Source organism: Lepisma saccharinum, chromosome 29 (assembly GCF_977018435.1).
Source record: "Lepisma saccharinum chromosome 29, izLepSacc3.1, whole genome shotgun sequence".
NCBI lineage: Eukaryota > Metazoa > Arthropoda > Insecta > Zygentoma > Lepismatidae > Lepisma > Lepisma saccharinum.
This window is the reverse complement of record NC_139257.1, coordinates 49,848,477-49,873,752: the sequence shown is the minus strand read 5'-3', so window position 1 is coordinate 49,873,752 and position 25,276 is coordinate 49,848,477. Positions and strand designations below refer to the sequence as shown.

The following is a 25,276-nucleotide window of genomic DNA, read 5'->3' as shown; positions in this document are numbered from 1 at the left end:
GGAGCGTATTCGGGGCTAGATCTGCGAAGCCTGAAAACTAAAGAGTAGAATACAGAAGAAAAATCTATTATAAATTGTGAATACAATTATTCATTTCAATTAGATGATGATTCTTTAGTTGGCAACCTGATTCCTCAAGAGTTGGCAACCTGATTTCTTATGAGTTGGTAACCTAGCCGCCGTTGGCATGCCAATGATACTTCCTTGAAGACGCCGAGAACGAGTAAAATGTGTGTGTGTGTGTCCATTTATACACGGTGTTCAGGTCCTCCTTCCATAGCCATAGCCAATTGTCATAGTGAGATAGCCCATATCTTGGAATTAGCATACGCCACTGCTGTGGATCATCATGCTTGCGAGGAAGCTAGATGTAGAAAAGAAACGTTAAAATAACCACTGGTTTCTCTACATGATAAAGCTACTTAAAAATCTTGTTCTACTATTGACATTCCACTTTTCTTCAAGTACGTATGTATTAATAACCTAGTATCAAATTGGTGCAATGATGGAGTTAACAAAACACTAACTTCATAAAAATGGCACCCATATTGGCAAGTGTTATTTTCTCTAACCATTGCTTGGCGTTTGATAAAGTAGCAAGACAAAAGGCTTATATCTCAATCTATCATCCTGAACTAGATAGTGAAAAGGCCGATTGATTGATGTCTCTCGGAGACAAGAAAAATATCAACCAAGATTACAATTTTCTATTATTTCCTCTGCCCTTTCATGTGGACTGCCAGGCCAAAGCTTTGACGTCATTTATGATGGATTCTCGTCTTCGATGATTTCTACGAATAGATAGCGTGGTCCATATATAATGGAATTCGCATCTGCGGTTCATTGCAATCATGTATTTGGCTGTTGTGTTGCTGTTGGTGTGCTCGGCTCTTGCCAGTCCCAAACCAAGGCCGGCTGGGGAGTGCGTTGATTCAGAGTGTAACCTGCCGAACTGCAAGTGTTTCGATAGCGGAACACCAGGTGGCCTTGCTGCAGCAGACATTCCGCAGGTGAGTGAGGATTTTGAGGCTTAACCTTTAAACAGCCAATGGGTCATATATTTCAGCCTTTATGAGGACTATAGACTTGGAACAAGTTTCACTTTGTTGCAAAAGGTCCATTCTTTGAAAACAATGCAAAAGTTTGCGCCCTTTTTCCAAAATAACGGGAGAAGAGGGGGCGAACGCCAGATTTTTTTTTTTTCATTGAAATTTGGGGACTTGGCCCCTTCCAACCCCGTTTTTCTCACTTGGACTTTCTGAATTGTACACGGTCGCGTTCTCCGATGTTTTTGCTTTCAAACAAAAGTTTTCCGAAGTAGATTGCTCAAATAGTCTCAGAGATATAACGTTTTTCTGAAATAAGTGTAAAAATTTAAAAATCGCGCGCAAAGGCCGCGGCGAGAGAGGGGTTACTTTCGAAAACCGGCTCGGCTGTTTAAAGATTAACGTAGTACGGGGGCAAAAGTGTTAAGGAAAAAGGTAAGGAAAATGCTTGCGTCTAAAGCGGACTTAAAGCATTCTTTGTTTGATTTCCTTCCAGATTGTCTTACTGAGTTTTGACGACGCTATTACAGCTCTCTTATACGACCAATACTACCAGAATATTATATTCGGGTACAAGAACCCCAATGGCTGTAACGTCACTGCAACATTCTTCGCTACACACGACTACACGGACTACACGAAGGCTTATGATCTGCACAGAAGAGGCAGCGAGATCGCAGCCCATTCCATTACGTAAGTACCATGATTCTCCCACTAGTGGCGCTGCAAGGGAAATGGACATTAGAGACACCTGCTGGCATTTCAGAAATTCACTCTTGAACTCTAAGTTTGGTTCTTTCAGTACAATTGAGTGTTAACCTTTGAAGTTTATGAACCTGATATTTATTATAAAAAAGGTAAAGCGTTCCCCTGTGCATAGCACCACGCCATGAAGGCGTATAGGGGGTGTGGGGGTAACGCCCCACACTTTCTTGATCCGGTCGTGAGTGGGGTTGATGTGATCAGCATCACGCCCCTGACCGCCTTTACCCCCCAGGGTTTCCCCCAGGTACCCATGTTATTCGACGCTGGGTGGGCGCCGGGGCCGCTTCCACCGTTAGAAAAGTTCCCGGATTTGAACCGGCCGGGGATCGAACCCGGGACCTTGAGCATGGTAGTCAAACGCGTTACCGACTGAGCCACCGCGGCCACTCTGATATTTATTATACTCGTACAAATTACGTAAGTACATAATGAGTTAAACAAAATCATAATTACCAAACATTTCTATTGCAACTTACATAAACTAGATTATTTCCTATAGATATCTGGCAAATTTTCATTTGAACACAATGTAAATTATTAAATAACATTGTAATCATCCAACAATTTTTCTTTGTTGGAAGGAAAGTTTGTCTTTTCACTTGCAAACTGAGAAAGTTGTATTTCCTTAACTTGAAATTGAACACGGGAACAATATTAACAAATATTTACAAATATAAAATTTTGGGTAAATTTCTCGTATCGGACAAACGGATTTCTTCAAATTTACAGGAGAAATTACTTACCGAATGCAGTTTCTTTAGAATTGTGGAAGTTCGGGGAAGTGTTTTCTCGCATCGTTCATTGAATTTTGCCGGTAAATCATCTATTTTTCGATATAAATGTGTGACCGATGCACGAAAGCTCTTGCATCCATTTACTTCCAGGTGGATGTAGCCTGTGTCTGATGACGTAATCCCGGTCAGTGTTTCCAAACACGTGTTTTTGTAACTGAAGAAGGTACGTTTCCGCAAATGGTTTGTGGGGCTATGTGTCAATGGTTCATGGGGCTATGTGTCAATGGTTCGTGGGGCTATGCGTCAATGGTTCGTGGGGCTATGCGAGAATGGTGTGTGGGGCTATGCATATTTTTTTTCGAAACCAATTTTTAACTATTGTAACCTATAGTGACCCTACCTAACCTAACCTTACCGGAAATGGTTCGTCGGGCTATGCATGAATGGTTCGTGGGGCTATGCATCAATGGTTTGTAGGGCTAGGTAGGTATTTTTGGGTGCAGTGGGGTGGAAACACTGCATGCCGAGTACGGTAGTGAAACTGTGACCGCCATTTTGCGTGTTACCGAAGGCAAAAAGAAATGAAGAAAACTTACTCGATATGTCGCAAATAGAGCTTATTTCCGTGAAATAAGCGAAATGCCACCTTCAGCAATGTTTATCAATGCAGATTACGTAAGTACGATTATTCAAATTAAATTAACTAGCAAATTTCAGCCGTTTGTCCGATACGAGAAGTTTACCAAATTTTGTTACTGATCTTGAAATTGAAGTAGTTGTCTATAGCCTACCTAAAAAAAGAGAACATTTCCCCATTTTCCTAACAAACCCACCCGGACCATTTTTAAGATACGAGAAAGGGGACATGTCCGTGTAAAAGAGGACGTCTGGCAACTCTACGGACTTGAGCAGCTAGATTCAGTTTTAGCAAGTTGACCATATGTCAGAAGTGGTCGTTCAGACGTCACGTATGCTGTGTAATCTACGTTAAGAGCGCCAAACCTTATCTGCCTAACCTACTGACATGTTTATTCCTGCCATTATATGCTTACGTTAGTAGGTTAGGTTTCGTGCTATTACCTTATTTCTCCACGTTCCTACTCGTCCGTTGAACTCTCATAATATTTTAAGATTGGTGTTGAAATAAAGAAGAAAGGGGGAACCCCCGAAGCAGCCCTTCTCCACCCGCATAGGTCGAGGGTGCCTTAAATATAAACCAGGACGTCTTTTGCTCGGAATTTACGGGTTCCCCCGTTTTTCTTTTATGTGTACTTTGTTTATAATATTCCATGTATTATAATAACTTTGAACATTGTTTGATTTATGAATTTTGATTACAAAACTTTGGAATACAAGATTTGTTCTGGTAGCCAGAACAGGCCTTTTTACATAAGTACACCAATAAAATAAGTTGCAATTTTTTACATACCTATCACTGTAAATATTATTTCAATAGTTGTGGTTTTGTGTGCGTGTGTGTGTACGTGGTACAGTGGGATCCATGAGTATTACCGTGCAAATTGTCCATCACCATGTTCGTGCACTTTATTTGGCCCAATAAGAGCTTCAAGAATTAAAAGAAAACTCAAAACAAGCTGTTGACAACTTCTGTACCAGCATATATAAAAATCCATTGCTTTAAAACACACAGGATGTAAGAGAAAAAGTAATGAAAATAGTCATGGACAATTTGCACGTTAATACTCATGGATCCCACTGTACGCGTGTTTTTAAATAGATTGGGATGTAAGTAAGAGTAACTAAAATAATACAATTTTCGATCGAAAAAGGAAATTTAAGGTAAAACAAGAGTAAGTGTAATTATATTGCAAAACAAAAAGGAAAGAAAAGCTAAGAAATATGATAGGGAATAGGAAATAAAGTTAGTATATTGGAAGTAAAGAAACTATTCTTAAGTAAATAACATAACTAGGGAGCGGAAGTTGATGAAATGTCATCTTTTTTCTGACATCTCGGACACGATGTCCATTAAATATACACAATATTACACTTCGTCTAGAACCCAAAAAAGGTAATTTTAAAGTGCAATTTTTTTTTGTTCTTGCATTTTTTGCCAATTTTCAGGTTTTAGGTCATTTCCCCCGATTTTCGTCATTTTCGCAATATTCGGTGTATTGTTTCGTCATATTTTGTCACTTCTTTCATTTTGGTAATATTCTTGAGTCTTTTCACCAAGGTGAACATAGGCCTATATATATCATTAAATTGTTTTAAAATTATTCGGTTGTTTCCATTGGAAATCCTCGTTGCACATATTAATTGAATGTGCATGTGGTATCATGTGGTTTCTTTTTTTAAAAGCAAGATTACATTTTGTTTAATTTCCTTCCCATTTCAATTTTTAACCTGAAACTAACAAATTTAATGGTCATTTTTTTGCATTTTTTACGTCATTTTTTCCCACTTTTTAGGACATTCTATAGGTCATATGCCTATATTTTATAGGTCATCAACTTCGTTTTCGTAAACATAACCTTACACTTATACATATCCTAGATTAAAATAACTCTCTTTACGTTACAATTTTCAGTCACAGCCAACAAGGTAACGCCACAGGCGACGTGATACAGGCTGAATACGTCGGAGACAGGCAGATGTTTAACCTCTATGGCCGAATTCCAGAGGAGGACATCACAGGAATCAGAGTTCCCTTCCTCAACATGAACGGGGACACATACTTCCAAGTTCTTCACGACAACGGCTTCCAATACGATTGCTCGTGGGGCACATACAGTTATCGCAATCCACCTATCTGGCCTTACACCTTGGATTATATATCGAATCAGGTAAGTTGAGATTTTTGCGTTTCCTGTCTTTACAACATGCCCATGGCCCATGAACTGGATAAGCGGCAACCTCTCAGAGCCATTTGTTCAATGATTGCAACTTGCTAAAGTTTGAGGCAAATTTATCACAACAAAATATATGTGCTAATTTGAAGCCAACTGGTGATAAATATTTTGCTTTCTGAGTTTTGATTACACAATTAGCCTTTGTTTACAAAAAAATGAATTATGACTCAATATAGTAATTTTCTTATGACGTGATGGCATGCGTCCAAACCGAAATTCAGTATTATGAATCTGAAACTTTGAAGATCTCTGTGTGGGACCTGTAGAATTCTCATCAAATTGGAGGATCGAGCATACCAAGCTGATTTAGCCCACTAAAAGCACGGTCATGAAATTAGGCGGGTGGCAGAAGTTCGCGCTGTTGTCACGTTAGCACACAACGCCTTGTGTTCGGAGGTTTAAGAGAATGAAAGATCTCGTTGTATAGTTGGTCCTTATAATCTATGTGATACAAACTGACAGAATTTGCTCGAAAGGTCAGGGATGACACAAAAGTGCCCCGGAGAGAGGTCGGTCTGACGCTCGAACGAGGCAACGCAGCCCGGTTGACGTTGCCACACCGTGCGCGGGAAGCAGCGACTTCTGTCCCGCTCTCGCTTTTTCTCCCACATGTGGCACCAGCGCAATTCTCCCGCCTATTTTCATGGCAGTGTGTTTAGACATGGAATGACCCTTTTGCAAGTAAGTGAAATAGAATGGAATTGAATGGAGTTGTTATTAAGATATGCAGCAAATTTACCATAGAGTCACTCGGGGGAATACGCCCACCTTTTTTTGGCGGTTTATAGCTTCGCTAAATGAAGGAGTGTCGCAATGAAAAGGATGTCAAATGAAATATACATGTTTTGTTATTGTTACCTATAAGTTTTATTACTGTAAGTCTTATAGCAAATGAACCATAGAAAAATTAACAGATGAACGTCAATTTGGGCAAATCACCCCGTGTTCAGGGTAAAATGCCCACCCATTAGGGGTAAAATGCCCAATACAAGAAACAATTGTTGTAATACTTGACATGACATATTTAAAGGAAAATAATACACAGCATTAACCGGAAGATTATTAACGTTTGTTTCGTAAACAGAACATCATTTGTACAGACAAGCATAGCGTTTCTAACAACATTTATTTTGAATTTACCATAGCCTCTTTTACTGTTTACATTTGTGAGAAATTGCATTGCACTTTAGACACATGGACGTGAATTTGGTACATATTTCATGCATCCACATACTACAACGAATACACTCGATCCAGACACATTTTGGTCCTTTCTTCTCATAATAATGCCCATGGGCATATTGTATTAATTTCTGTGGGTATATCACCCCACAGCTACAAGTAGAAAATTGAATCACTGGGTTGGCAACTCTGAAGCACCATGCGGCAGTTTCACTGTGCAGATATGTTTCCCTCACTCTTGATCTTTACACCAAATATAATTCAGTTTCTTTCTCTCTTGGGAATATTATTGCACACTGTTAATACAGCAACGTCCAAAAAATTATTACCTCATAAATTGTCTTCTTACCTCATGAATTTAGCCCTGGATGGCTTCAGATTCTTTTCACAAGCTCCAAAGCTGCTGCCTCGTCTCACCACGGAGGGCGCTTTCAAACAAGAGTCGCAGAGTTGCCATAACATTAACGTTTCGCGAGATACGAGGGAGTGGGCTTTTAACCCCAAGGGGCATATTCCCCCTTGTGACTCTAATCAGTACTAGAAATACGTAGACAAATCGATAAATGAAATATTGTTTCTTTCCACAGGACTGTCCCGTAGGAACATGTCCAGTGGAATCTTACCCTTCAACTTGGGTCGTCCCGATGGTTGACTGGATGGGATCTAACGATTTCCCTTGCTCAATGCTTGATGCATGCATTATGTAAGTAATTAACAGTAATTATGTTGTAATTAACGAATACCAGCACTCGTTAATAACGAATTACATGACATATTAATATAAAGTAAGGTGTGCTTGTACAGTGGGATCCATGAGTATTATCGTGCAAATTGTCCATCACCATGTTCGTGCACTTTATTTGACCCAATATGAGCTTCAAGAATTAAAAGAAAACTCAAAACAAGATGTTGATAACTTCTGCACCAGAATACATAAAACTCCATCGCTTAAAAACACATAGGATGTAAGAAAAAATTTAATGAAAATAGTCATGGACAATTTGCACGGTAATACTCATGGATCCCACTGTACGTACATTCCTCAAAATTTGTATGTTACTATTCAGATATTAGTTTCCAGCTTTCGCCAGTCTCAAACTTACAGGACGGTAGGAAACAAAGAACTGAGAAGTTTCGATTTCTACAGTAAAGCACGGGTCTTTCTTGTCGCACAACAGTTTTGCTACCTTGTGCATACATAGCTAGCCTGCCTAACCTAACAACGTAGGCATTTAGCCTAAAATTAAAAAGCTTTCTGCCGTGACGTCAGAACATAAGGTTGCTCAAGTGGTGTGCGATAAGTGAAACCCGTAAAGCACCGGTTAAATGACACAGATTCAATGAAAAGACTGGGTTTTCAAACAAAAAAATTATCACAGACTATAAAATATCAAGTACCAAAATGTGTTTTAAACACTTGTAAAAAAAATGTTTAAAACACATTGTTTTAAACGTTTAAAACATTTGTAAAAAAAACAAAGCCGTGTGTTTTAAACGTTTAAAACAAAGTGTTTTAAACACTTTTGTTTTAAACATGCCAACCCTGATGTTATGTCGCTAACTTCAAGATATAACACCTGTTAATTAAAGTTAATTAAATAGTCTTACCGCATTTATTAATAGAACAATTCCGAACAAAATAGACTGACTTGCGATTTCACTGCGATAACAGTCTTCAATGTATCAAAACTGTCACGACATTTATTTCTTCCCTCAAAGCAAAGCATATATATATATATATATATATATATATATATATATATATATATATATATATATATATATATATATCAGAGGCGTCTAGTGAACGCATGCGTCAATTGTGGGAAAAAGGACAGCTTGCTCTGCGACGACATTCACGAGCATTTCTACATTCTAACTTCTTCATATAGGAGAAGTATTTATTTTACACGAGAGCGCTCAACTAAGCTCATATTACATTTCTTGGATCTGAAGTGACGCATACGTCAATTGTGAGAAAAGAATTATTACTTTCTTTCACTTCAGATCCAAGAAATGTAATATAAGCTTAGTTGAGCGCTCTCGTGTAAAATAAATAGTTCTCCTATATGAAGAAATTAGAATGTAGAAATGCTCATGAATGTCGTCGCAGAGCACCCTGCCTTTTTCCCACAATTGACACATGCGTTCACGAGACGCCTCTCATATATATATAGACGGTATTTGAAAGTTAATGGTTCTTATTATATATTGCGGAAGGTCATTTTATAGATACCAGTTTTTCATGCTACTATTAGTCTATGTGGGTTCTTGGCAATCAAGTAATCCATTGTTGATGCTTTCTCAGTTCCTGAAAAATATTTCTTTGAAATATGGAATTAGAGCCGCGGTAGTCTAGTTGGTTGTGTGTCTGACTGTCATGTGGGAGACCCGGGTTCGATTCCTGGGATGGTCGTTCTGAAGTCTGAATTTTACCAGCCTAGTTCCTGCATAAAGTGGCTCTGGGACTCACCCAGCCTCAAATCAATGTGTATCTGCGGGCAACTCTGGAAGGTAAAGGTGACTGTAGCATGATGCTCATTGCATCAGATCCAAAATGGCTGAGATCCAGAATATATAGTGTGTATGTAAATGTGCCTTCAAGGCATGGTGGAACTTTACCTTTGACCTTACGTAATATGGAATGTTTATTTGCTGCAGAGTCTATATATAGATTGTTTTCCTTACCTTCATTTTGCGGCAAGTCTTTTTATAGTTAGGTTTTTGCATTATTTACGATGAAATGAATTTTGCAGTTGCATCTATATAGATATGATTTTCTTTTTGGTCGCACTTCTCTTCAAGGTCGCCACAGGAAAGAGGTTAATTCAAGTGCAAACTGTCTATTGTAGCATTTGTATGTACGCTGTAGTCACGGTGCTAACGTGACTATTTCCAGAGTAATATTGCATCTATCATATTATTTCTGTATTTTAGTCCAGAAAATATTACAGACTTTGCTTTGGTGTTAAAAACAGGACAAGGGGTGGAAGTGGGGGAAAGATTATGGTGCAGACTGCGCCATGGATATTTTTTTTTATCCTTTTAATGGTGTTGTGCTGAAAAACACAGATGGAATTTATTACAAGAAATAAATCGTAATAATAATAAAGTGAATAATAACGCATTATTTCGAGAAATAATACTGCATGGGCGTCCCAAGGAAGGGGGTTGACAAGGTCCCTCACATTCCTTCCTAAAATTGACATCGTTTATTTGAGGGTAGAAAATGTAAAAATCAATAGGGCCCAAGATCCTTATTTTTTATTGCGATTTCATCATGCTACGAATGGAATTTTTACATGGTTCGATTTCGATGTACGTTTGTTAACACATACTGCGGAGTTTTAGTGATTACTGAAGGTTTTGTTCAATATATGCTTTCGTGGTTAGGTTATGTTTGGTTCCCTTAGCATTAAAATAAAGTCCCTAAATGCACTATACTAAGGTTGCAATTTACTTCTACATTCATTCTCATGCTTCTATGTTATTTACTGTCGCTTGTCGACGGAGAATATCTTGTCCATGAGAAGTGCGCCTGCTTGCGTAAGGTAATTTTCAAGTAGTTTTTTTTAAACATAAATAACTTTTTTCGAGTCCAAACAGTGCTCATTACCTTAACGAAGGTTCAAATTTCGTGTGACAATGATTTCCAAAATTCCACGATAATTAGTCTTTGTGCTAGGAGAAATCATAAAACAATCGGAACCGTTACCGAAAGTGGACTTAAAACATCAATTGATATGAGATAAATAACAGGACATATATTCCGTCACTAAAATGTTCTCCCCCGCGGTGGCTCAGTGTCGGCCCCCGTGGCGGAGTGGTTAGCACATCTCGCTATGACGCCAGGGCTCCCGGGTTCGACTTGGATGTTTGTGATTGTCTGTCCTGAAAAGTCCTGAAATTGAGATTTGAATAAAATGATATGAGTGAATGAAGTGTGATTGGGGAACCTTTCGCTTAGGGGCTTTCCTTTTTTTTAAAAAAAATATAAAGAAATAAAAAAATAAAAAGTCGGTAACGCGTCTGACTACCATGCTAAAGGTCCCAGGTTCGATCCTCGGCCGATTCAAATCCGGTAACTTTTCTAAAGTTGGAAGCGGCCCCGGCGTCCACCCAGCCGCGAATAACATGGGTACCCGGGGGAAACCCTGGGGGGGTAAAGGCGGGCAGGGGTGTGATGCTGATCACATCACCCTCATTCACGACCGGATCACCTATGCGTGGTGCTAAGCACAGGGGAGCACTTTTCCTTTTTTTATAACTTTCAACGATTTTCTTTCATTTGGGTGGGTAAAAGTTATTACATAATATTTAATATTTTTTATGTTTCCTTATCTGATGTTTAAAGTAAATCTCCCCCTGTCATAATAATACTAAAAAAAAAGGTAAAGTGCTCCCCTGTGCTTAGCACCACGCCATGAAGGCGTATAGGGGGTGTGGGGGTAACGCCCCACACTTTCTTGATCCGGTCGTGAGTGGGGGTGATGTGATCAGCACCACGCCCCTGACCGCCTTTACCCCCCAGGTACCCATGTCATTCGACGCTGGGTGGGCGCCGGGGCCGCTTCCAACGTTAGAAAAGTTCCCGGATTTGAACCGGCCGGGGATCGAACCCGGGACCTTTAGCATGGTAGTCAGACGCGTTACCGACTGAGCCACCGCGGCATAATAAGTAAATTATTATTAGTTATTGATTGGCATTATTAATTAAAGGCCTCGGGTGTCAAACATGATAAGTGACATTTTGGTTATTTTTGAGTTACAATGTAAAATCTTCGATCCTTCTTTTCGAGTGAAATTGCCATGTCATACAATTTGCATTGGACTCAGTGAAACCTTCTGAAATTAGTAAACACAACACGAAAACAATTAATCTATGGTATAGCTTCTAATAACCTTTTCTCTTAATGAACTCAGAAATTATCAAAATACCACTTACCATGTTTTACATCGGAGGTGTAAGGGAACCCGGGTTTGATACCCATAGTGGTTCGGATCCCATTTTAAACTGTAGGTCCAGTCCCGATTAGCCTTACTGCGCATAAAGTGGACTTAAAACACAAACTCACTCACTCACATTATTAATTATGCGATTACGTAATCAATTCTATATCAACTGGTTAACCACCTACAACCGGGAAGGAATAACCTGGCAGTGACGTCACTCCCTGCTAAGTCAGCGTTGCCAACTACTATGAAAGGAGCCATGGAGTAAAGATCGCGGTGCAAACTACCAACCTTCAATTTAAAGTTAGCACTGCTAGATGTTTATTTTATGTTTATTTATTTTAATTATTTCATATAACTTAATTCGGCTTTCAGCAAACCTTCTGCATGCAGAATATTTTAAGATGACAGCCACGACTTCATTTCATCCTTCCTGCTGTTTGATGTTGGGATTTTTTACTCTAAGTTGTGTGCCTTCGGAAGGAGAGGTGAAGGTGGGAGATGACGTCACTGCCAAGTTATTCCTTCTGCGCTATAGTACTTTCCGTCGAACTCCACAATGTGATTCCACTCCATGGAGATTAACGTGTTGAGTGGTGAAGCAGCATTAGATCATATTTACGATATTAACTTACACGTTGTAACTTACTCTTCAGGGGCGAGACAACTGAGGAGGTCCTTGGGGTCATGAAGGACAACTTCAACCATCATTACACGAGCGACACCAGAGCACCTTTCGGAGTCTTCATGCACGCAGCCTGGCTCGTGGGTTACGAGACTCACTGGGAAGCTTATCAACAGTAAGTACCACAAGGTGATCAGAATAGTCAAGATGTAGCTACTTCTAACGATCTCATTAGTATGGCAATGATTTTCATGTCTTTGCATGTTTTATTTCTGGTAATCGAGAAATGTTGTTACTTATTTTGTCACAAATTAATATTTTTAAGATGAATATTTGTTGGGGCGTTTTTGTATACTTTTAGCAGTGCCGGATCTTCGTTAATACAAATGCTAGGGAAAATGCTTTCGCCTAATTTTTTTGAGAGCCTTTTTTTGTTTACAGTAAAACCTCGTTAATCCGGATTAATGGCGGGATAAGTTGACCGGTTTAACGAAAGTCCGGATTAACTGAAATAACCTAAAAGAACAGTAGAAAGTGCATTAAAACACCGTTTATAGGAACAAAACACGTTCATTATGGTGTATTTAAAGCGCAAAGGCCTAAATACACCATACAGTACAGTACAAAGTCTGGCAGAAACAGATTTTCATCAGTGGTTGACTGCCTTTTCTTTGGGAAGTTCTCTTGTTGACTTCTAGCCACATTTAAAACCTTGCATTCGGCTTTTTTTCCGGTTGCCTGTCCGGATTAAGCTACGTCCGGCTTATCGGAGTTCGGATTAACGAAGTTTTACTGTATTTGTGATTTCTATTAAACTGTGATAATTTTGAGATAACTGAGCAGTTGTTGTAACAAGATGGACATAGGAAGAAATACTGGGGAAAAGAGCTATTCCTGGGAGAGTGACTCAACAGATGGACAGTTTGATTCAGATGATCATTGAGACCAATCAACGTAATATTTGTAAGAGCGCCGTGAAAAATGAAAAATATTTTCCATCAACAGTTATTTTATTTGCAAAAGAAACTTATTTTTCCAATTGCCTCCACGATGTTGCAGTGATAACGTCATCGTATTGTAATCAAAGGGTTCCGGGTCGATACTTAATTCTTGTTCTACATAAAAGTGATTCACATAAACAAAAGAATGCGATTTCCGCAATTTTATTGACAGTTTTGTTCTATCACAGACAAATTAATAGGCAGATATTCACCCCAGGACGCAAACCATCTTCGCCAACAATTCAATTCCCGCAAGAAGTTGAGACACTCACCGATAGGAGGCGTCAAAAAGTGCCAGTGGCGCCTCAGAGCGGTGGCAGTAAGAACTTCTTGCTGAGAGTAAGCTTCAACTTGGGAAGCGTGACGTCAGAGTATTTGCTCATTTGTCTGGTTCTTTCTTGACAGGTTTTTAGAGTATCTGGGTACCTTGGACGACGTATACGTCATAACAGTGAAGCAGATGTTGGATTGGGTGCAAAATCCCACCCCTCTGTCTGACATAGATAGCTTCGAGTCTTGGCAGTGTGCAGCGTCGGAGGGTGACCTCCCAGCAGACGAATGTGGCGCAGGTCACGTGTGCCCTTACACTAACAGTACTCCGGGCGGGGAGAGGTACATGACCATCTGCAATGGCGTCGATTGCCCACCGGCGTACCCGTGGCTCAACAACCCCACGGGAGAGGCGTAAGCAGTGCAGGATAGAAATTGATTTATCTTGCACGAGTCTAGGAGATTTGTCGAGGCACTAGATGCATTGCCTATTCTCTTCATTTTAACAACAGGCTGTTACTCTTAATAGTTTGCCAATAAAAATATTTATTTTGAGATTTGCCCGTCTTTTTGTATTTTCCTTGTTATCCATTTTCAAGTAAGTTATGGCCGTCGAAAAGGGGGGGATCGAACCGGTAGGTCAAACCCCTCCCCCCTTTCCATCCTAAAAATTGGCTTTGTTCAGCAAAAAGCTCGTTATTTTTATTGTTAATAACACAAATAAAGTTCTTAGTATTCGACAAAAATAACAAAAGTAGAATCTACGTTTGATCAACAAAATTGTGTATAAAATACAGGGTTGTGATTGTTCAATTCTACCACTTAATGCAAAGAATAAATGCTTCAACAGTTTTCAAAATTCCAAAAAATACAAGTGTGGGAGGTCAACCAATATAACTTTATTAGTAACGTTTAAAGCTTTATCTTGAACGAGGTGTGTTAAAGTTTATAACAAAATAGAATAATTATGCATTTCAGTCCATGAATTGTATGAAATGTAAAAAAATAGTATTTATTACTTTTCCCATCAATTTTTATCTGTCCAAAAGAATTTGTGTAACTTTTTGGCAGAGGAGCAATCAAATTTATGTGGGTCAGGACCCCTCAGGCCCCATGTTGACTGTGTTGCCACTGATGTAGGCCGATAAAGTTGGGTAATAGCAGTGACGTGCACTGAGGAGTAGCTAGTCTAGCAGAGATAGATCAATCAATCTCACATTTCGAATTATATTCAAATCACAATATTTATTGTTTTGTTAAAGCCACCACAGCTCATACGCAACACTTTCTTTTCCACGCGCTTCTCGTCCATCGGTGTTCTCCGCGGGCAAAGCTGGCTGGATACCCTAGCTCGCTCTTCTTCCGCCAGACCAGTTTCCAGGTAGAAACGGCCGGCCCAAGGAAAAGGAAGATTTCTACCTCTACTTCCCTTGCCCCCACGCCCCCCGCTGAAATGGTTGAAAGCCCAGGCTTTCAGGTCCCCCAGTCTATCTCCTATAGGACAGATAGGGGATTGGTTTCTCATAATTTTTTTGTAAATCCTCTAAAGAACACAGGGTAAAATTTTCTGCAGTAATGTTCTCTGTATTTACACAACCTTATACACGTTGTACAATATGTGCGTATGTATAATATGGGATGTAGTTTTATTATTTATGAAATGGGAACGTTATATGCAGACAATAATGTTATGCTTTCTTTTTTTTCTTTTTCAAATATGGAATATATAATGATTAAATTACAAATATGTGCTCAGGCTCTCTCTGACTCTCGTTTTAGTAGTGTTTTATTTATATATACTACTCTTGGTCTCTAACGATCTGTTGTTTTAAGTCCACTTTATGCACAGTAAGGCTAATCGGGACTGGACCTACAGTTTAAAGTGGGATCCGAACCACTATGTGCCTCCACCGGGAATCGAACCCGGGACCCCTTGCTTACAAGGCGACGACGCTACCATTGCGCCATCGGGGAGGCCTTGGTCTCTAACAGTCATAAATACGGATGTATTTATTTGGGCAAGAGAACGCGTGTTCATCAGTGGCGTAGCATGGGCATTTCGGGTGGGAACGCCAAGTCCGAAGGAAGGGTCGGCCCTTTCTTGCTTAATAATTTACTTATGGTATTAGTCGCCACAGGGATTGTTTATTTGCCTGAAGTCAGCTGGGTTTTCAATAAAACATCATCCATGCATGTTTTAGCTAGACAATTAGATGCCTCACTATTCCACAAATGTTTTGAACCCTGGTGTTTTATACCTTTCTGCATGACGCAAGTCATTAGAAAACCTACCTGAATCACAAGCGCCTTTGAACAACAGCAGACGTCATTGTTGTGGTTGATCCAACTACTCATTGATTTGGTTTATTTTACTTCGCTTTTCTACCACTTTTGGTTAATCGCGAATATGAATATGAGTGATGATATTGATGAAGGGACACTGACAAAGAACACCCGTGCTCACGCCGGGATTTGAACCAGGGACCTCTGTCGTCTTGGCGCACTGTGCAAAGCAGAGTGGATGATCCAAATATCGTACACTCTACTGACGTAACAGTGCCGATTAGTAATTCAGACCACTGTTTATTACATCTTGAGAATGCTGATAAACATTTTAAAATAATTTTGTCCAGAGACCATTCGATGTTAAGAGTTTTCAAATGAATGCTAAACATTTCCATTGACACAATATTAAGCAGTTAGATAATAACGAAAAAATACAATAAAAAATTAATAGTTTTGCGGGTTAAGTGGTAGAGCAGCAACACGCTGAATTTCTACCACGAGGACTTCACCCACTTACTTCACAAAAACTGTGTTGATCTTTTAGTTTCAGGCCTCCCCCATGGCGCAGTGGTAGCGTCATTGCCTTGTAATCAAGGGGTCCCGGGTTCGATACCCGGTGGAGGCACAAGTGGTTCGGATTCCGCTTTAAACTGTAGGTCCAGTCCCGATTAGCCATACTGTGCATAAAGTGGACTTAAAACACCAACTCAACAACAACAACAACTTTTAGTTTCTAATACACATCGCTGTTCGTGCGATAAATTATACAATGCAGTGACCATTAAGAAGCAGTATATTTGAGATTGGTAAAGTTACGTCAGTCAATATTGCGTATTGTAGCATCACATATCACGAGTTGCATGAGAGCGAAGAACCGGGTAGGAATGCTACCGCTGTCGTCTGCTTCAGAAGGCAGGAAGGGTCACATGAACCAATCACGGTAGACCTCTCGTACGCCAGCGTAAGAGAGCCCATTTACGCGCGTGCTGTAGAAATGGAAGCTTTCCATCCATAAAGGCAGCAAGGAGTATAGGAGTCCTGTACGCCGAACCTCGGCGTCCGGCCGGGAAAGGCATTGAAAAGAGATGCTAGAACGAGTGTTGAGAGTGGAGCGTTGCAAGCGGATCGCGAAAAATAGCTATTATAATGCCATGAAGGTCAAACATATTTGAAATTAGTCACGTTTTACTTTATAATCACAGCATTTTAACATTTTTGAAATTTTAAATCTGGGAACGCCGGGCGTACGGGCGTACTGTAACGCTACGCCACTGGTGTTCATATTGTTGTTGGTTTGGTTTATTTTACTTCGCTTTTCTGCCACGTTTGGTTATCGCGAAAATGAGGATTGAGTGATGATATGATGAAATTGGTGAAGGGACCTCATATGAACAATCCAGGTCAGGATTCGAACCCGTGATGAGTGCGCATTCTTATCCTATGTGTTGCAGTGAATAATGAAATAATTTGGAATGAAAAATGTATCTCAGAACTCAAAAAGTCAAATGAATATCATTGAAGAAACTACAAAAAAGTGTGTTGTGTTTTGTTACTTGTCACCAAATCAACCAAGCGTGAGGGAGTGGTTATCACAGCGCGCTACGACACCAGGAGTTCCGGGTTCGAACCCGACCCGGGCATGGGCGTTCCCTGTGCTCGTCCCTTCATCAATTTCATCGTATCATCTTCGCAATTAACCAAATGTGACAAAAGAGCGACGCTAAGTAACAAAAATCAAATCAAATCATTGATTAATTGCTCAATTTGGTTTATTTTACTTCGCTTTTCCGCGACCTTTGGTACGACAAAATTGATGAAGGACACACAGTGTGTCACACACAAAGAACACAAATGGCCAATCCGAGATTCGAACCCAGGATCTCTGGCTTAGAGTCAAATCAAATAGTTTTTTATTTTCGAATGTGGGTGGGGTTACGTGTACTTTTTTCTAGTACTCATTCATAATTTTGCAATCTTTTCCTGTTATTGACATTCTTCTTTTTTGTAGGAATACTGGCCCTAAAGGGAGGGGGGTATGATCCACACCAACCCCCCCCTTGAGCACGCCACTGACTGCTACCCCAAGTGTCGACGTCACTGCACGTTCACTGGGTAATAGCACACATGGTCGGCATGTTACCAAAAATGTAACTATTCAGAATAGACAACGCTAAAGTGACAAATCGCATACGAGCAGCGGTGTAATTATTAGTGCAAATCATGGGGGAAACTTGACTAAATGTATGAAGTCAAAGACTCCGTGTCATTATTATCACAATTTACCCTGAAGCAAGGCATAAATATCATGAAATAAACAAAAGTGAAAGTACCATAATGTGAATCGATACAAAATCTTCAGGAATAAGCCAGCGAAAGTATTATCAAATTTAAAAATAATTATAAATATAAGAATTAAATATTAAAATTATATTTAATAATTTCACTTATCCTAAAAATGTCTTTCTCTGCTTTTTCTGGTGCTGAATTCGCTCTCGACTTTCAAAGAGTCTTACAAATGAGGTGATGTCTATGGAAGATAGAGAACCTGGCAACCAGTGGCGTCTAGTGGCCTCAAATTTGGCCGGGGCTTATTTTTTAAAGAATTTAAAATATAATGACAATTCACTTGAATTACAAAAAATAGGTATTTTTTCTTCTAGACTACAAAACTGGACTTACTTTTTTGAAAGAATTTAAAATATAATGACAATTCACATGATTACAAAAGAAACAGGTATTGTTGTGAAACATACTTTTCTACGAACGTTGACTCCTGTTCTTCTGCTCAGCAAATTTTGTTATTACTTTTCGATGAAGCCCTCTATGTTTGAAATGTATTCTATCTCTATTGTAAGCAAGTGCCAAGGCATTTGGTCTGTCTTGTCCCATTGCATTTCTTTAGCAGGTTTTAATACGCTTCAATGTGCTGAAACATCGTTCAGATTCAGCTGTTGCCACGTGAGTTATTAAAACTATGTTTGTCATTTTTACTGTTTCTGAAAAGGTTTAAATAATTTTAAATAAAAAATGAATGCAATCTACTGATAGAGTTTATGTTTTTCATCTCTTCACTACAATAAAGAACACGAAGTTCCCTCTTTAGTTTTCCCTCTTCTATGAAGGGAAATAAATCTGGGAAGATGCCTCTGTTTAAAGATTGTTCTCTTTCATTATGTCCTCGTAGAGCAAGTTCATGTCGACCACAGAATTTTAAGCAATCGATAATTCTATTTAATATATGCCTATTTTTCCGGACAAATTCATTGTGTCTTGTAATTGACAGCCTATGTCCTTCATCAATTTGTGTTCGAACATCAACCCTGCCAAACTCACTCAAACATAGCGAATGAAAGCCACCACAACACTACAGAACAACACGCGAGATCGAACGCGACGTGAAGGAAGTAGCCCCGAACCAGCACTCAAATCCATTGCACTCTCCCCTCCTCTCTCTGCTAGCACGTGACCTTCACTGTAGCGTAGGTGGGTGTAGGCCACGCCTTCCTTTGCGTTATTACGACTATTCTAATGCATCGAGAACTGTAAGTATTAAATCATTATGTAGAATAAGAATTACCCTTCAAAATAGAGCATTGATATAGAAATTCTATCAATTTAGCTGGTTCTTGTGCCAATCTTAAAATGTAAGATTTGGAGCAAGTTGCTACCCGTTCCGTTAGATATATTGCCATGAACATGTTAGAACCGTATCGAGGCAGGAAGTGAAAGTGCACTGTTGTGAGTGTATTACCAAGAATAAACTATGGTATTACGTTGTGCCTTTTAAAATAAACACTGTTAAAAGAAACGGACATACTGTACAATGTATGAAATCCACAGCTCAAACATGGAGTTGTAAATCTTGTTCCAAAACGAGATGAAGAATCTTGACTTTTACAAAATAATCCAGGATCTAAAAGAAGTTACGAACTTAAAGAAAGTGAACTTGGTAAATCTCTTGGTAACAGTTTCATACATCGGAGACACATTTCTTCAATTTTATAAAAGAAACTACTTACGGAAATGAGTTTTTCCAAGGTTTGCAACGTTCGTCGAGGTATTTTCTTTCATCGTGGAATATATTTGACCGGGAAATCACATGTATTTTTCAAGAGAAATATCTCACCGACGCACAATTGCCATTGCATTTCATTGCTTGCCCTACGACAACCGGATGCTGCATACGTTTGTTGACGTAAGACCCTGTCAGTGTTTCAACCCCCCATTTTTTTTACTATGCTTTCCTAACGTAACCAAACCTAACCTAACCTTATCGGAAATGGTTCGTGGGGCTATCGGTCAGCTACCGTGCATACTGATTTGTGGGGCTATCCGTGAATGGTTCGTGGGGCTATCCGTGAATGGTTTGTGGAGCTATCCGTGTATGGTTCGTGGAGCTATCTGTCAGCTACGCTGGCTATCCGTCAGCTACCCGTGCATAATGTATAATTTCCACCGGTGACGAACACGATAGAAGGTATTTTTCGGTGAAGAAGGTTGAAACACTGCATACCCACAAGTCAAGATGTGCCCGCCATATTGTGTGTTCCGAAAGCGAAGAAGGGAATAAAAAAAAAGCACTCAGAATGTGAAAAATTGTGTTTGTTTTCGTGTAAAAAACATAATGGCACCTTGAACTATGTTCCGCAATACACAACTGGTAAGTACGAACCATAGGAAACACAAAATATGCGATTTTAATGTGTCTCCGATCTATGAAACTGGTACCAATCTCTGAACTTATCTAATTTGACTTTTTATAATATAGCCATTTTAACGTTTTTGCTCATGAATTGTACGAGTTCATTTTGAATGTCAGAACGTGGATCAGTGGCGTAGCAAGGTGGAGAGCGAAGTGGGCGACCTGCCGGGGCCTCCCGCCCTTCGCACGATAAATGTAATAAATAGAAGAATATCTTTAAAAATGCACTATTACTACTACTTTGGTTAAAGAAAATTCCAGCAGTGTGTTACAAGAATTTACCTCTGCCAAGTATAAATTTCTCCGTAGCATATTATTAAATATTGTTTTCGTCAACAATTTATTATCATTATTCAAATATGATAATTTGCTGACGTATCCTTGAAGATTTTGTATCGATTCAAACTGAGATTTCAAATTTAAAGAACATTTGGGGCCTCGCATTCTAATCTCGCCCAGTACCTCGCCATATGTTGTTACGCCACTGATGTGGATAATAATTGTGAATCTTATTTTGTTGTAACTCAAGCGTCTGAAATGTTCTTATAGTACTTGGTAAAGCAATTTCACCAAATCTATGAAATTTCCTAAATTTTGTCTTGTTCCTCCTGTGGATAATGTTTCTCTACGTCAACGAACCGCCAAGTTAAGAATGAGAAGCCAAAAATTGTGTTACGCTTATCAATTTTTCTATGAGATTACGCCACTATTTTTTTTTTTTTTTTTTTGAGGGAGGGGCTTCCTGGATATTTTAAAACCAGACAGGTACACCCACTTTATTTGAAATACGAACTATTTGACGTATTGATTCAAATTGTAATGTTCAGAATTTAAACTCTGATAAGAACAGAATATTTAGTTTTATTGCCTAGAGAAATTAGACATTTCCATCTATTTTTATCAATTATATTTATTAAATTTTAAAATGTAAACCCCATACGACGCGAGGTCCAAGGCTGTCGCCCACTTCACCCAGCACTTGCTACGCCTCTGCAAAATACCACACACCAACGGTGCTATGTTCTACTCCTGGGTAAGGCACGAAAATTTGGCTGTTTGTAATGCTTATCTAGTCCATCAATTCACTACTCATTTTCACAGACGTCCCGAAGGGGGGGGGGGGGCAAGGGAGCCACGCCCCCCTGGAAAATGAATGTCCACCTACAAAGTATATATTTCACACATAATTTCATTTATGTTAATTATTTAAATTCATTGAAGAAGCATGAAAATTTCAGACTGAAGTAGTGTTTTTTGAGGGCGTCATCATTATTATGGGTACATACGTATATGCCTCCTTTGTCCCCCCTTGGAAAATTACCTTGTTTGCCCCTCCCTGGGAAAAATCTTGCTTCATGCTCATTTTCATGGCCTCTCAATAGCGCATTGTTGACGTAGTCTTTTTGTAATAAAGCTGTTCCAGGTTCCATACCCAGTGGAGGCACATTTGAAGACTTTGTAAAAGTATCCTGGTTCGGATCCCAATTTCAATTGTAGGTCCGGTCCCGATTAGCCTATTTGTGCAAAAAATGTACTTTTAAAACAAAATATCGGCCAAAAACTAATTGCTTATTCTCATAGTTGCAATTAATCCACGAGAAAGAAAGTGACGCCAAGATAACAAAGTCAAATAATGTGCAAGTAATTACAACATACCATACTAGATGGCAGCACAAATATCGTTTGGTGCAACCTAGCGGACATATGCTGTACTAGTTGAACCTGGTACTTAGTATCTTGTTACTGCAGCTTCCTGCCAGTGTAATAAAAATCGAAACACGATGAAAATAAATAATTCTAACTGGGTTTGGTCAAGGGTCAACCTGGGGAATGCTTTGCGAATATTTTGCTAGCTGCGCGAATACGATTGCACACAAGGTGCGAAATCCCAGGGGGGACGGGGGGGAATTTCCCCCACCAACGATCTTGTAAAATTTCCCCTCAAACAAGATTTTACGGGGAAGAGTTTTTGTTTCTAGAGCAAAGATAAGCAATAAGTAGTGCTCGGAAGTTGAAGGCCTATAAATTGCCAAAAAAAGACCTAAAAATATCAAAAAAGGACTTAAAAACGGAAAAAAGAACGTATAAATGTGATCCAAGTTAATTAATAACTTCAGTTTTAATTACATATTTAATTAATAAAAAATACAACATTCTTGTGGTATGGAACACATAGTGCGAAAAAACTGAAAGGTTCAAAACAAGAGAAAGTTGCCACTTACAGCTTTCCAGACACGTTACGGTTAAAGGACCTTGTACTCATACCGTACCTGCTTCAGTCCTCGAAAAATGTTTTTCTCTCGTTTCAGGGATGGTTCGAATGTATTTCTTTCTTTTTATTTCATCACTACAGAAAGGATGTTTAAGAGGTGATGAACTGATGATGATTCGAATTGAGAACGGTCAGTAAAAACGTAGTCGAAAGAAGGTTAAGTTGCAAAAAAAATCTGTTAAGACCTAAAAAAAAGGCTAAAAAGGACCAATAAGCCAAAAAACGACGAAAAAGGCAAAAAAGGACAAATAAAACCGACCTTTTTCTGGCCTACAATGACCCAAAATGAACATATATTTATTATGTTGGGCCTCGTCTTCGGACACTAGGAAAAGAAAAGGATTTCTCCTCAACTTCCGAGCCGTAGCAATAAGTTTTGAGAACAATGTCGAAAACACACACAAACAACGAAGAACAAAGAATAATCTCTCTGTGTGTGAGTATTTCTCCCACCTTCTTCCTTTCTAGAAGTCCCCGATGTCTTAGTGGTAACATCGTCAGTCAACTTGTAATCAAGGGGTCACGACATTTTCAAATTTAGCGGGAGGATAAGCAAATCAAAACTGAATTTGCAATAAATTGTAACATACACCATCGGAAGTCGAATTTAGGACGTCTTTTACAAGATGATCAAGTTAATACCACGCCATTGAGGGTGCGCGTTCAAAGGATAAAGTATGGGGAGAAAGATTTACACTAACGAAGGAAATAGAAATATACAGTTTTGCTCTGTAGTGGAACCACAAGGAAACAAACCTGCGCAGACCCCATCGCGCTGGCGGGTGGGGGAAAAAGACGGGAGGAAGGAGCCTTCAGAGCGGCCAACGTCAGTGTTGCCAGACCTATTGATTTCTCGGTAGGATTCCATAATAAACTATTACTATTTATTTATTTATTTATTTATTTATTTAATTGAAACACAACAGGCGCATGCCCAATTACAGTGTTCAATATGGGATGACACCATTACATAAACAAGAACATAACTAAGAAAATTAACAAGAAATATGAATGACGCAATATACATTTTACATTTAAAAACAATTGTGAGAAGAAATTAATTATTAGATTATAGAAGCAAAGTGAACACAGAGACAATACAATAATAAATGAAGCTAAACTGTTGGATATAAGTAGTGGGGTTTGTGGTGGGGACAGCGCCACTTACAAGTGTAGAAAAGGCGAGGCTATTTGATTGAACAATCAGATTTGTTTACACTTAAAACAATGCCAAGATGGGGCCTGTACCCCAATTCTTCAGGTGTGATATGCTCTGATTTTTAAGAAATTCTGAATTTCTAGTGTAGAAAAGGCGAGGGCTCAACAGATAGATTTACCCATACTTAAGACAATGGCAAGAGGGGCTTATACCCTAATTTTTCAGGTGTGGAGGTTCGGGTTTAAGTCCTCATAAAATATGAAGCCTCCCCTGATGGCAAAATGATAATATTGTTGTCTTGTAAACAAAAGGCTCGGGGTTCGAGTCCTGATAAAATATTTAAGATTGAAATACATGTGGCAAAATAATATGTCCACAAGTGAGATTTTGAATAATTACTGCTAGTTGATAGCCCCCAAATCTGAAACCCTGGTAAAAAAATGTTTTACAATAATATATTGTACAAAAACTGAATTTCTCAATTTTCTTATTTCCTCATGTTTTATAACCACTTGCTCAATACAATAGAAGAAAAGTGGGTAGGTATAATTAATTGCCTCCATGCCTTGCCGGCACGCAAGAGATAAAATCTACACGCTAGAAGGGAATAATAATGATTTTTCTGTGCGATTCACTGAAGAGGTCATTAATCTTTCTGTGCGTGTAACATGTCTGTAACAAGGAAAATGTAACAAAGATTGAGACAAAGATACATATTTTCACACAGTGGCAATGAACTGCCTCCTCTTCATTCTGAAAGCAATTCTATTCTGATAATATGAGCCTAGGCAAAGACTTAGAAAATATTATGGCAGTTCAAAATCCAATTTTGTCTGCATTAAGGTCTCAGAACCCAGTAAAATGTGGGCATATTCCATATTGAGAAGTGTTAATAGTGTTGCATTGTAATCAGGGGCTTTGGGTTCGAGTCCTGTATAAGATTGAAATACATGTTGCAAAATAATATCTCTACAAGTGAGATTTTGAGAATAATTACTGCTCGTTGATAGCCCCCAGATCTGAAAACCTCCTTTCTCCTCTGCTCAGACAGATTCAGCCATGTATGTAAAAGCTATATCTGTGTGATTGTTGTTTATAAACTTGTCAAAAATATGGCTTTTTTGTATGAAAACATGCAATCCTGAATACAATTCTGGTTTTGTCTTGTTCTGTTAATATAAACACAAGTGAGACTTACAGAATATTTATTGCACAGTTCAAAATCCAATTTTGAATTGTATTTAGTTGATATAGAGATGAGGTTTTAAACCTGGTGAAGTGTGTTGTACATCAGCAAAACTATCACCAAAACCTAGTTACTGCTGTTGTTTGGGTATAAAAGCACCAGCTCAGCCACTAACTGCTGAACCCAACTGATATTTTTTATTAAGTATAAAGTTTTGAATTG

At 39.0% G+C, this 25,276-nt stretch overlaps 1 protein-coding gene across 1 annotated transcript; it reads left to right on the top strand.

Moving 5' to 3' along the window:
- Window positions 1–820: 820 nt before the first annotated feature.
- LOC145981647 (chitin deacetylase 8-like) lies at window positions 821–14,006 on the top strand. The gene is made up of 6 exons (XM_083115043.1): window positions 821–1,010; window positions 1,543–1,739; window positions 5,097–5,352; window positions 7,188–7,303; window positions 12,210–12,353; window positions 13,585–14,006. The coding sequence occupies exons 1-6, from the start codon at window positions 852–854 to the stop codon at window positions 13,865–13,867; spliced, it is 1,155 nt and encodes a 384-aa protein (XP_082971169.1). The 5' UTR covers window positions 821–851; the 3' UTR covers window positions 13,868–14,006.
- Window positions 14,007–25,276: the final 11,270 nt, after the last annotated feature.

Coding starts and splice junctions, on each gene's coding strand:
- LOC145981647 (XM_083115043.1), top strand. CDS start 852: ATGTATTTGGCTGTTGTGTTGCTGTTGGTGTGCTCGGCTCTTGCCAGT. Junction 5,353..7,187: donor TGGATTATATATCGAATCAG/GTAAGTTGAGAT, acceptor TTCTTTCCACAG/GACTGTCCCGTAGGAACATG. Junction 7,304..12,209: donor ATGCTTGATGCATGCATTAT/GTAAGTAATTAA, acceptor CTTACTCTTCAG/GGGCGAGACAACTGAGGAGG.